The 12,234-nt window shown below is 50.9% G+C and overlaps 1 protein-coding gene across 2 annotated transcripts in view; it reads right to left on the reverse strand.

Annotated features, from left to right (window-relative positions):
* EYA2 (EYA transcriptional coactivator and phosphatase 2) overlaps window positions 1-12,234 on the reverse strand; it is a 201,012-nt gene that overhangs the window by 109,103 nt on the left and 79,675 nt on the right. Inside the window, exons 3-5 of one of the 2 annotated variants that reach the window (XM_056108445.1) lie at window positions 9,420-9,447; window positions 7,344-7,350; window positions 1,855-1,997 (exon numbers count right to left, since the gene is read on the reverse strand). In XM_056108445.1, coding sequence (XP_055964420.1) covers window positions 1,855-1,997; window positions 7,344-7,350; window positions 9,420-9,447 — 178 coding nt within the window. The remainder of the gene's footprint in view (window positions 1-1,854; window positions 1,998-7,343; window positions 7,351-9,419; window positions 9,448-12,234) is intronic. The other variant, XM_056108444.1, reaches the window with a different exon arrangement.

Below are 12,234 nucleotides of genomic sequence, written 5' to 3' on the forward strand. Positions count from 1 at the left end.
GTTGACCCCTAGTGTAAATCGTTTCACTCCAAATGTCCCATAACCATGAGGGCCTGGAGAGCTCTTCACCTGCATGTATGGTGGGTGCGGATAGGGCTGTGGGACCCAGGACATGGCTCCTGCCACCCCCACTGCCCCAGAACAGCCTCTGCAAGTAACCGAACCACCTGGTGGCTCCGACAAGGTGGAGAAGTGGTGTAAACAGAAGGCTTCGCGTTTTCCGTCATCTGGGGTAATATTATGTCACCAGCCACGTCTTCCTGGAGGGATGGGGTCGGACAGGGGCCCACACACTCCCATGTGTGTTCAAGAAAATCTCCAGGACTTAGAGGATGAAGCTCGGTCATCAAAGGTGAGGTCTTGCTGTATTATTATTATTATTATTATTATTATTATTATTTTGTTTGTTTTGTTTGCGGCCACAACTGGCGATGCTCAGGGGTCATGCTGCACGCAGGAATCACTCCTGGCAGTTCTCAGAGGACCACATGGGATGATGGGGGTGGAACTTGGGTCAGTTGCTTGCAAGGCAAATCCCTAATCTGCTGTCCTATCGTTCTGGCCCCACGTGAAAGGTGGGCTTTGACAAGTCCAGCTACCTGGGTCTGACATCCCCCCCTTGGGGTGGCCTTGGGAGTTTCTCAGCCCTCCGGGAGCCTCCAATTATCTAGCCCCCAAGGATGCAGATGGGAATCACTTCTGGGAAGGGATGACTGAAGGAACTGAGGCCATGGGATGCTGGGGGCTCTGGGTTACAGCAAGGCCACGATGCCCGTCATTACCCAGGCAATGCCCACCCCCACCTCAAGAACTGCTCTTGACTGTCCACTTCCTCTGTCCCAAAGCCCCTTCTCCCAGTGGCTTATCCTATTTCTCCTCTTGTTTCCTGAGAATCCAACCTCCCCCCACCTCCCACCACGGGATCAGGCCACATAGTGCTGGGCCCCAGGGAACTGGGCTGTCAATGTGTGAGTGTGAGAACGCAGAGGTGTTTGGGTTCTGCTGGGGATCACCAGGGGTCACCCCAGTGGCAGTTGGGGGTTTCCAGGCTGGACCAGGAGGTGCTCAGGGGACCATGTGGTGCCAGGGATCACACTAGGGTGCCATGGGCCCTGGTGCCCTGTGCTGTCTCTCTGCTCCCTGGCTGCCCCAGCTTAGAAGTGTACCAACGATCTCAGGGTGTCTCAAGCTGTCTTCCTTCCTGTCTCATGTGCCAAGTGCCACTTTTCCTCTCCTGGCCTTCCAGTTCGGTCCTCTCACTGTTCTAGAGCACACGAAGGCCTTCCGGGGAATGGGGATCCACAAGGCCGCCTCACTCCCTTCCTCTCTTACATCGGACACCAATATAACACACAGCATTTGAAAGTTCAGCCCATCAAACCTTTGTGTTCTGCTTCCGGGCTGGGGTTTGCAAGCTCAGAGGTATTTTAGAGTATAGGCAGGTCTTGGGGCACTGTGGAGAGCCAGACTAATGGGGTGTCTCTGGTGACTCAGTGGAAAACACCTGAAAAGACGGTGAGTTATCTGCCTTCTGATGTCACCTGTGCACCTGGAACCAGTCATTCCTGATGTCCATAGAGCTGCAGACTCCCCAACATGGGACTCATTCAAGTTCCATTTCCCCGAGGCCTTGCTCTAGTCTATAGGACTGTCCGTTTATTTTGGTAGTGTTGGGATCAAAGCGACTGCTTCAACTTGCAAGGCAAGAAACCTCCCGCTGAGCTCTAGCCATGGCTGACATATTTACCCTGTCCTACCTCTCATCCCCAACAGTTTGACCCGTATATTACTGTGCACGGAGCTGAGGTCACAGGGCCCAATCAAGACCAGAAGGTGGGCATAGCTTGTACTCACTGTAGGAGGGGATTCCGTAGGCCTGTGCGGGAGTGGGGTAGGCCGTGTAGGGGGCAGCCTGCTGGATCCCGGTGCTGTACTGCGTCTGGCCGTAAGCTGCCATGGCCACGGGAGGCTGGCTAGGCACAACTCGAGGGCAAGACCTATGTGGAAGGAGAGGAGGGTCAACTGGTCAACCCAGCTAAGCCTGGGGTTGGAGCAACACCTTGTTTCCATCTGGGAACTGGCTCAGGCCAGGACAATCAAATCCTATTTCTGTCTCTTCTTCCTGGGAATCGAAATCACATTCCCTGTGCCCCATACACACACACACACACACACACACACACACACACACACACACACACACACCACACCACACCACACCCCCACACTCCACCCCAGGCCCAGCCCATGATTCCTTCCTTGTCTTTTTGGAGCAACAGTGTGTGTTGGCTCCCGGGGAGGATCATCGGGGACACCAGCAGACCTCTGAGTCAGTCTCAGGGCATGGCCCCTGTATGCTCCCCGATGACCACTGGAGATTCCGTGGCTGGAAGCCAAGCTTTGTTGGGGTGAGTCACAGAGACCACCCTGACCCCATTCCCTTCGGGTCCCCTGTTGGCTGAGCTTTGACAGCTGCAGTGCACCCGTGGCCTCACAGGAGCTGAACCATGGAGCTATTTTCTGGAATTCTAGGAGGATGTTCTCATACTTTCCTTCATCTTCTTGGGTTACTACCATGATTCACTTGTTCCAAAATGCACAAGAAACTTGTGAAAGCAGGAGGCACAGGATGCACCAAGGCCCCTACTCTGGGAGGTGCCTGGAAGTGCACCCAGTGGGCAGCGCTTAGCCATGCTGAGACCTGTGTCTGCAAATGCTCTTACTTATGCCCCGTACCTTGGAAACAGGAGGGAGAAACCTGAAACCATGAACGGCTGCTTCTCAGTCCAACCAATTTCTCAGCCTGAATGTGGACAATCGCCTGGCATGGGTGAGACCCTAAGTGCCCTCCCAGCACCACAGAACAAAATCCAAAGCAACCCACAATCTCTCCTCCTGGGATTAAACAGGGTTAAGACAAAAAGGAGATCAAAGCTCTCTAACTCTGAGGCTAGAAAGTCATGTTTTATCTCACAACCTCACAGCGCCCCAAAACCTTGGGGGAAAGAAGCAGCAGACAAGTTTAGGATTAGGGTTCAGGTTCAGGTTAGGGTTGGGCTGAGGGTAGGAGTAGTTAGGGTTAAGTTCAGGATTTTGGTTTGGTTAGAGTTAGGGTTAGGGTGACGGTTGGTTTGAGGTGGGTTAGGATTGTGTGTTAGGGTTAAGGTTGGGTTAGAATTATGGTTTGGTTAGAATTAGGGTTTCATTTATGGTTGATTTAGGGCGGGTTAGGATTAGGTTTAGGGTTGGGTTAGGTTTAAGTTTGGGTTAGGTTTAGAGTTAGGGTTAAGCTTAGGGCTGGGGTTAGGGTTAGTGTCTGGATTAGTTTTGGGTTGGGCTAGGGTTGGGTTAGGGTTAGGATTAGGGTTAGGTTTACAATTAGGATTAAGTTTAGGGCTAGGGTTAGGGTTAGGGTTAGTGTTAGTGTTCGGATTTATTTTGGGATAGGTTAGGGTTAATTTTGGGTTAGGGTTAGGGCTAGGTTTAGAGTTAGGGATAGGGTTAGGGTTAGAATTAGGGTTAAGGTTAAGATTAGTATAAAGGATTGGGTTAATTATGGGTTAGGTTTAGGATGAGGGTTAGAGTTAGGGATAGGGTTAGGGTAAGGCATATGATTAGGGTTAGGGTTCAGGTTAGTATAAGGGTTTGGACCAATTATGGGGTCCTGTTGTGCTTCTTTGAACTTTCAGTTGCGTCAGTGTCCATATGCGAGTTCTGTCCTGCATTCAAAGATGTCCCCACCCCTAAGGTTGTTGCTTGTCTTTTTTCTTTTTTTGTTTGCTTTCTGGCCACATCCAGTGGCACTCAGGACTTACTCCTGATTCTGTGCTCAGGGGATCATTCCTATTAGGCCCCGGGGGGCTATATGGGGGCCACAGATCAAACCCATATGGGGTTTTGGACTGGACTTGACACCCAGGATTTTGGGGTGATGCTGGAGCAGGAAGAAGGGATGAGAGGAGGGAGCCGGAGAAAGGGAAGATAAGAGGCCATGAAAAGAAAGCAAGGGACTGGAAAGGGAGGGGAAGGAGAGGAGGGGGACGGGATAGAGAGGGATGGAGGGAGGACCTGAGTAATCTGCAGAGGAGGAGGAAGGGGAGAAAGAAACAGCCAAAGACTTCAGACCTCTGTTCTGGAACTTTCCGCCCTGTTTAGTTCCCTTTTGGTGAAGGCATCTGGAGTGGCCCCTCTTCCAGATGGTCAGAGTGAGGCCCAGAGTGACACATTGGAGGTCACTCTGAGGTTCCAGTGAGGGCTGGCTGAGGGGTCTCTGCCTTCCAGAGGATCAGGGGGCAGCACAGGAGCAGGATCTGGTGGGTACTTACCGGGCAAGTTGGGGGTTGCTCGGGGAGGTCGACGTGGTGCTGTCTGCAGGGAGAAAGAGACACGTGAGGGTTTCTGCAGGCAGAACCATGCCCTGTACACACATGTGCCCCGAGGATGCCAGCCTGCAAGTATCTGGATGGGGCCTCCAGGTCCAAGTCTCTCTCAGCCTCTGCACCCGAGGTACAGGAGATGCATTTCTTTTTATTTATTTTATTTTAATGAATCACCAATGAGATACATTTGCACACTTAAAACTTTCACGATTGCATTTCAGTCAAACAATGTTCAAGTACCCATCCCTCCACCAGTGCCCATTCTCCACCACCAATGTTCCCAGTATCCCTCCTCCCACCCCCACCCCTTCCTATCCCCCTGCCTCTGTGGCAGGCACATTCCCTCTTACTCTCTTTGTCCTTTTGGGTGTTACGGTTTGCAAGACAGGTATCAAGCGGCCATCATGTTTGGTCCATAGTATACTTTCAGCATGCACCTACTATCCAGAGTGATCCTTCCAATCATCATTTACTTAGTGCTCCTCTCTCTATCCCAGCTACCTTTCCCTCCAGTGCATGAGATCGGCTTCCAAGCCGTGGGGCAGTCCTCCTGACCCTTATTTCAACTGTCCTTAGGTGTTAGTTTACTATTATGTTACTTTATATTCCACAAATGAGTGCAGTCATTCTGTGTCTATCTCTCTCTGACTCATTTCACTTAGCTTGATACTCTCCATGTTGATCCACTTATATGCAAACCTCATGATTTCATTTTTTTCCCTAACAGCTGCATAGTATTCCATTGGGTAGATGTACTAAAGTTTCTTTTACCGGTCATTTGTTCTCAGGCACATGGGTTTTTTGAGTCCCATTTCTCTGTCTAACTTTACCACCTGTGGGTCATCAGACACTAGTACCCTGGTTTGGGGGGACACGGAGGGCCTCCTGGGAAGTGGGGAGAAATCTCACAGGGATGCACGTAGTGAAATGAGACCAGAAGGAGGAGGAGGGTGATGTAGTCGTTGGGTACCCAGCTCTCAGGAGGTGCCAAGCTGTTGTCTAAACAAGTGCTGGGTGACTTCCACGCTCTGGTCATGGCCAGGCCATGCAGCCCTTTGCAGGGAGACTGGGGGTCTGGACAAGGTGGGGGTCTGGCTCCTGGTTTTGCCTTGGGATGATGACATTGCAGCTCGTGGTGACCCCAACGGGGTGAGTGTCTATTCCTAGTGTCACAGCGGCCAGGCCAGCTGCGTCTCATGTCCCCTCAGGAGGCACAGTGGGGAATGTGACCCCACACCCTAATCCCCTTCAGCGCTGAGGAATAAATGAGGTTCCAAAGGCCAAGGCCCCTGCTTGATCCACACCACCAGTTCATGGGAACTGGGTTGGATGCCCAGGCCTCCCCCAACCCTGATGACCCCCTTGCTGGCCCCAGCTGTGAGCAGGAAGCAGATGAGGTGGCACAAGAGACACATCAGTCAACTTTGCCACAGGCAGACAGGATGGCATGCAAGCTGCAGGGGGCGGTTTGCACCTTCCAGGTATGAGTAATTGATATGTGCCACGCAGGAAAGAAAGAGTGTTAAAAGTGTTGCCCGCTGCAGGAAAGCCCTGGTAGCCAGTGGGGGCCCCTAGGTGCATCCTTCCTTCCCTACACTGGGGCCCCAGGCCAGCATTCTGCATTGCCGCCTCCCAGGACAAGAGACAGAACTAGCTCAACCTTACCGGAAAGCCTGTGTTTAGATTCAAGTGTTCTTAGGAACGCAAAGGCTACTGAATTAAACATTTCTGCATATGCTTAATAAATATGCAAATATTCACCGACACCGAAATCCACGGAAATATTCCTGTGGGTTCTGAGGCTCATGGGGTTCAGGGGGCCGGGAGCTGTACCTCACCTCCACCCCCTTCAGCGACCTGATCTGCATGCGTGCAAGGGCGGGAGAGGGGGTCCCCATGCTGCAACCCTGGGGGGCGGCCTGCCTGCCTGCAAGACTGTGAGTCCCCCTCAGCACCAACAGGTGGGTGAGCTTTTCGTCAGTGCCGAGAGATCTTCCATGGTGGAATGCAAGTTTTTCAAAAGACACAGATTTATTCTTTTTTTTCCTTTTTGGGTCATACCTGGCGATACACGGGGGTTACTCCTGGCCTGAACTCAGGAATTACTACTGGTGGTGCTCAGGGGACTATATGGGATGCTGGGAATCGAACCCGGGTTAGCCATATGCAAGCCAAACGCCCTACCCACTGTGCTATTGCTCCAGCCCCAGATTTGTTCTTTTTTTTTGCTTTTTGGGTCACATTCGGCGATGCACAGGAGTTACTCCTGGTTCATGCCCTCAGGAATTACTCCTGGCAGTGCTTGGGGGACCATATGGGATGCTGGGAATCGAACCTAGGTTGGCTGTGTGCAAGGTAAACACCCTACCCGCTGTGCTATCCGCTCCAGCCCCCAGATTTGTTCTTTTAACTGGTGTAATGTGTGACTTTCTCGTTGGTGCCCCGTGGAGGGGTGCCTAGCCATAAGTTCAGGGGGCAGAGATGATGTCCCTCAGATCCTGGACCCAATCAGTGAATGCCCCTGGTGTCCAGCAGATGGCCAGGGACCTTTGCATTGTTTCCAGCTGCAATTTCTTTCTTTCTTTTTTTTCTTTTTGGGTCACATCCGGCGATGCACCGGGGTTACTCCTGGCCCTGCACTCAGGAGTCACCCCTGGCGGTGCTCAGGGGACCATACGGGATGCTGGGAATCGAACCCGGGTCAGGCGCGTGCAAGGCAAATGTCCTACCCGCTGTGCTATCTCTCCAGCCACTCCAGCTGCAATTTCTTAACCTGTGGGTGCCACAGAGCTTTCCTGACGGATTCTCACCGGTGACTCCGACAGCAGAGTCTGCATGGTGAGAAGCTCAAGGCCAGACCCTCTCCTCCCGGCCCCTCTAGCCCTGGAGCGAAGCTGGCACCCGGATGGAGCAGCTGGCTCTCACGTGGGGAGGGACGAAGATTCTCTCCCAGTTGTTTCTGACTTTGAAACTCTAAGGCTCCTCTTTCTCCCCAGTTCCTTAGGGATGGTCAGAGGTTAAGGGATGTTTAACTAAACAGTTAAGTCAGGGCCTCTGGGATATGTGCATTTGTCCATCTATCCATCCACCCACACATCCATCTACCCACTCACCCATCCATCCATCCACCCATCCACTCTTCCATCCACCCACTCATTCACCCATCTACCTATCCATTGTCCATCCACCCATCCATATATCCATCTACTCATCTATCCATCCACCCACCTACCCTTCAATCCATCCATCCATTCATCTACTCATTCATCCATCCTTCCATTCGCCCACTCATTCACCCATCTACCCATCCATCGTCCATCTACTATCCATCAACCCACCTACTCATCTATCCATACAACAACCCTTCAATCCAGCCATCCACCTACCCATCCATCCATCCATCCATCCATCCATCCATCCATCCACCCACCCACCCACCCATCCATCTCTTGTCTACATGTGCCAAGCGTGTGTTAGGAACCGGTTTCTAATAGTGAGTAAAGACATTCCCAGTCCTTATGTTACCTCCTGTCTAACAGAAGAGATGGACAGCAAACAAATATTCACACAAAGACAACCTCTTATGACAGCTACAAGAAGACTCCAAGGGAGGAAGGGTGGTATAGCATAGAACCCTTCACCCAGTGATATGTTCAGGATTCACCCCAGGATTTTATTAAAATGAGACTCCAAGTCTGCAGTCCCAGATGAGGCTTATGGGATTAGCCCAGAAGTCACATTATTGAGTAATTAGAGTTTAGACCACAGGTTAATACAGTCCCACAAACAAGTCAAACATCACAAATCTCTATTCCAGAAATTATACATGCATACTGGAGCCAAGAAGGTCACGGGTACAAATGACCAAAGTGTAAGGTCCAGTTTCAGTATGAGAAATTGAAGTATTAAAGGTGTGTGTGCGCGTGTGTGTGTGTGTGTGTGTGTGAAAGAACTTGCCCAAGGACACACCCATTCAAACAACCATTCGTCCATCCCATCAATATCTCAGTGACCTGCACTACCACCTGGGGGGCCAATATACAGCCCAAGTTCCAGCCCTTGTTTTCTCCAAAGGAAGCATCAGATTGAATGGATGAGGTCATGCTCACATCCTCATGGAAAGAGCTACGGTGGACCATGTGTCTGAGGGTCTTCCTGAGTCTGGGTTTTCTCACCTGCAGAACAGGGCAACCTTGGCACCAGGCAGACACTTGCCCAGTGGTAACTGCCGGGTGGGCGTGGTGCCTCTTAGCCCAGGGGAGGGGGTACTGCTTAGGCCATTAAATCTGAGAGCCTCGTGTGAATGTTCACACAGTTTCCACTCTCACTGGGAGGATTAAGAAGCTAATGATTCTGAAAACAGCCCATGTTAATAGGACCCCCTGGAGCCGCTTCTAATGGATCCACCTGGATCCCCTGGAGATGAGATAATTTTCAGTGTCTATAGTGGAACCAGCTCAGCTCTCTGAGTGGGTGGGCTTGCGACTCTCAGACCCAAACCCCACCAGGAACAGGAGCAGCAGGAGGGAGTCTCTTTCCTGGTCAGAAGTGTGAGCTCCACTGAGTGGCAGAGTGCCCCTCAACACATCGTTCATCTCTTTGGGGGAAGGGGGTTGCCTGGAAAGAATGGGTTCCTCATGTTCTGGAATGCAAGGAGCTAAAAGGGGTCCAGGAAACACTCACCCTTGGATCTGAACCATTACAGATTAATTTAGAGTCCTTCTAAGGCTCTCTAAGCTCTAACTTTTCATTTCCGGAACTGGGTTGAAGCTATCCTTGCAGAATGAAGTTACTGAAAGATGAATCGAAGGGAAATAAGTATGCAGGTGAGCCTGGGCTGGCCATCGGCCAGAAGGTAACTCCGAAGTGGGTGAAGTTTGCCCAGGAGACGTTCCTCCACCCCCAAGGGCGCAGGCAGGATAGAGTTGTGCCTTTTTGGTGAAGAGTATTGGAAACACCTTCAACACCCACCTCCCCACCAGCCCAGGGGGGTGTGCTATTGGTGTGCAGGGAGAGAGGGTTCAGCAGCTCAGACCCCACAGATCCGCTCAAGTCGCAAAGAAGCTGACTCTGACTCCTCAAGCGAGGACCTGGGCAAAGGGCAAAGTTCTGGCTTAGATGAAGTGGGTCGGAACCCACCAGCCTCAGGCTGGAACCAGGAACCCTGAACCCACAGAGGAAGAACTGGGCCTTCCTGGAGTATCAGAGAGTGGAGGTCTGTGAAAGGGACTGGGGTTGGCCCCTTCGGGAGCACTCAAGGGGGACGAGACGGAGCCTTTGCATTTGCAAAGTCGACGTGCATTTTATTTTAAAAAAAATATTTAAAAAATATTATTTAAAAAAATATTATTTTTAAAAATTTGAGTCACCGTGAGATACAGAGTCACAAAGCTCTCATGATTGGGTTTCAGTCATACAATGTTCCAATACCCATCCATACTTCCCACTACCAGTGTCCTCAGTTTCCCTCCTTCCACCGTGCTTGCCCCCGTAGCCTGCCTCTCTCTCTCTCTCTGTCTGTCTCTCTCTCCTTTTGGGCATTATGGTTTGCAACACTGATACTGAGAGGTCATCATGTTTGTTCCTTTACCTACTTTCAGCCCACACCTCCGGCCAGAGCGATCCCTTCCCACCATCACTGTCATACTGGTCCCTTCTCTGCCTTTTAGAAGGGACTTTTTTCTCTATCCAGTACTGCTTTCTTAGTGTCATAACTCTTTTTTCTCTCCTTCCCGAGGGTAGCATACATTCAAATATCACTCTCCACTGAATAGGAATCAAGGGTAGCTAACAGCTCCAAACTGGTTCCTATGAGCCAGAAGACGCTGTGTATTTTCTCTTTTATTCTCATAACAACTCAAAACGGAGATTATTATCTGTGCTTCGCAGATATGTAAAGTGAGATGGGTAGGAGGTTAAGGGAACGATTGAAGCTTTAAAGCTAATAGTCACTTCAAGTTTTCTATGATTTTTATGACCATTCTATTCCATTCTATTCATCCTCTTAGCATTCCACCCACCCACCATCCCTCCAGCTGGGCATTCCTGCCCCTCCATATCCATCCATCCATTTCCAAATGCCCAGTCCCCTCCTCCATCCCTCCACCCCATCCATCATCCACCCACCCGGAGGAATCCATATCATCTAGCCTTCTCTCATCCATGAATCCACCCATCCAAATAGCCATTCAGTCATTTATCTACCCCCCTACAAATAATTGCCAGGCTCTACCACCAGCCAGGCACTGAGCTGTGGGCTAAGCAGGAGCAGAGAGGTAAGTGTAAGAGTGTCATTTGTGGAATATAAAATAACATAATATGAGACGGACATCCAAGGATGGTAGACACAAGGGCCATGAATATTGCCCCATAGTTGCAAACCATAATGCCCAAAAGTAGAGAGAGAGAGAGTATGGGGTAAATTGTCTGCCATGGAGGCTGGGAGGCGGTTGGAAAGGTGGGTGTATAATGGGGACATTGGTGGTGGAGAATGTCCACTGGTGGAGGGATGGGTGTTTGATCATTATATGACTGAAAATCAAACATGAAAGCTTGTAACTGCATCTCACGGTGATTCAATAAAAAAAAGAGTGCATGAGAACATGTGTAGGAATATGTTAGCATTGTCGCTGTGCTGGGGGGTTCAGCGTCTACCAAAATGGTCTCAACCTTGGGTGATTTTGGACTTTTAGATTTTAAAACTTCTCACTGCCTGGGCCACACTCCTGAACAGTGAACTAAACTCACTGCGGGGGGCAGGGGGAGGGGCGGGCAGGGCTGAGGGTGGGATCTGGTCTTTAGCATGAGAGAGGGATATCAGGGTGTAGATAAGCTCAAAGCCAGTGCTGGACCCTAGTTCCTAAATGAGGTCCCCAGGGCAACGGCATCAGAATGACCCGAGACTTTAGACATGCCATTTCGCTGGTCCCAACCCCAGTCTGTATTAACCCAGCAACGCTGACTGTGGGGCCAGCAACTGAACGCTAACAAGCCTTCCCAGGTAACCACGGGGCCCCAGGGAACGCCCAGAAACTCATCAGCCTCACAGACTCTCAGGCTGCTCAGAGTTTGAAACGAATGGGGTTCCCCGGTGGTCTCTGGACACAGAGGAGGGAGAAACACCAGCAAGCCTTCACTGATTTTTATTCTGTTCCTATCCTCAGGCTTACTTGTACAAATAGCACAGGAAATGCATGCTCTGGCCCCAACTGAATCCCTGGCACCATACACAGTCCCTTGCATGGACTAGAGCGATGCTGAGTAGAGACAAGAGTGAGCTCTAAGCACTGCCAGGTGCTGCCCAACAACCCTCCCCTCCTCAAATGTTGCACTGGGAGAGTCACGCAGACCCCAGCTTTGGGGTCACAGCAGTATGGCCAGTCTCATGCCAAAAGAGGGGGTTTCTTTGATGGCACCTTGGTGGGCGTGAGCTGGTGTTGGAGATCTGGCAGGCACCTGGGCTTTGGTTTGGGCCTTGATTTGGGTCTTGGTTTGGTCGTGGTGAGAGTCTTGTTTGGGTCGTGATTCGTGTTTTGGTTTGAACCTTGGTTGTGTCTTGGCTTGGCCTTGATTTAGGTCTGGTTTAGGCTTTGACTTGGGTCTTGGTTGGGCCTTTAATTTGGATCTCGGTTTGGCCTTGGTTTCGACCTTGGTTTAACCTTGGTTTGGGTTTTGATTGGGAGCTTTGTTGGATCTTGATTTGGGTCTTGGTTTGGGCTTTACTTTGAATTTTGACTTGGCTTTGATTTGGTCTTGGTCTGGGCCTTGGCTGGGTCTTGGTTTGGGCCTTGGTTGGGTCTTGCTTTGGGCCTTGGTTGGGTCTTGCTTTGGGCTTTGGCTGGGCACTGATATTTGG

The sequence above is a fragment of the Sorex fumeus genome, unplaced genomic scaffold, assembly GCF_029834395.1.
Source record: "Sorex fumeus unplaced genomic scaffold, SorFum_2.1 ptg000213l, whole genome shotgun sequence".
Lineage (NCBI taxonomy): Eukaryota > Metazoa > Chordata > Mammalia > Eulipotyphla > Soricidae > Sorex > Sorex fumeus.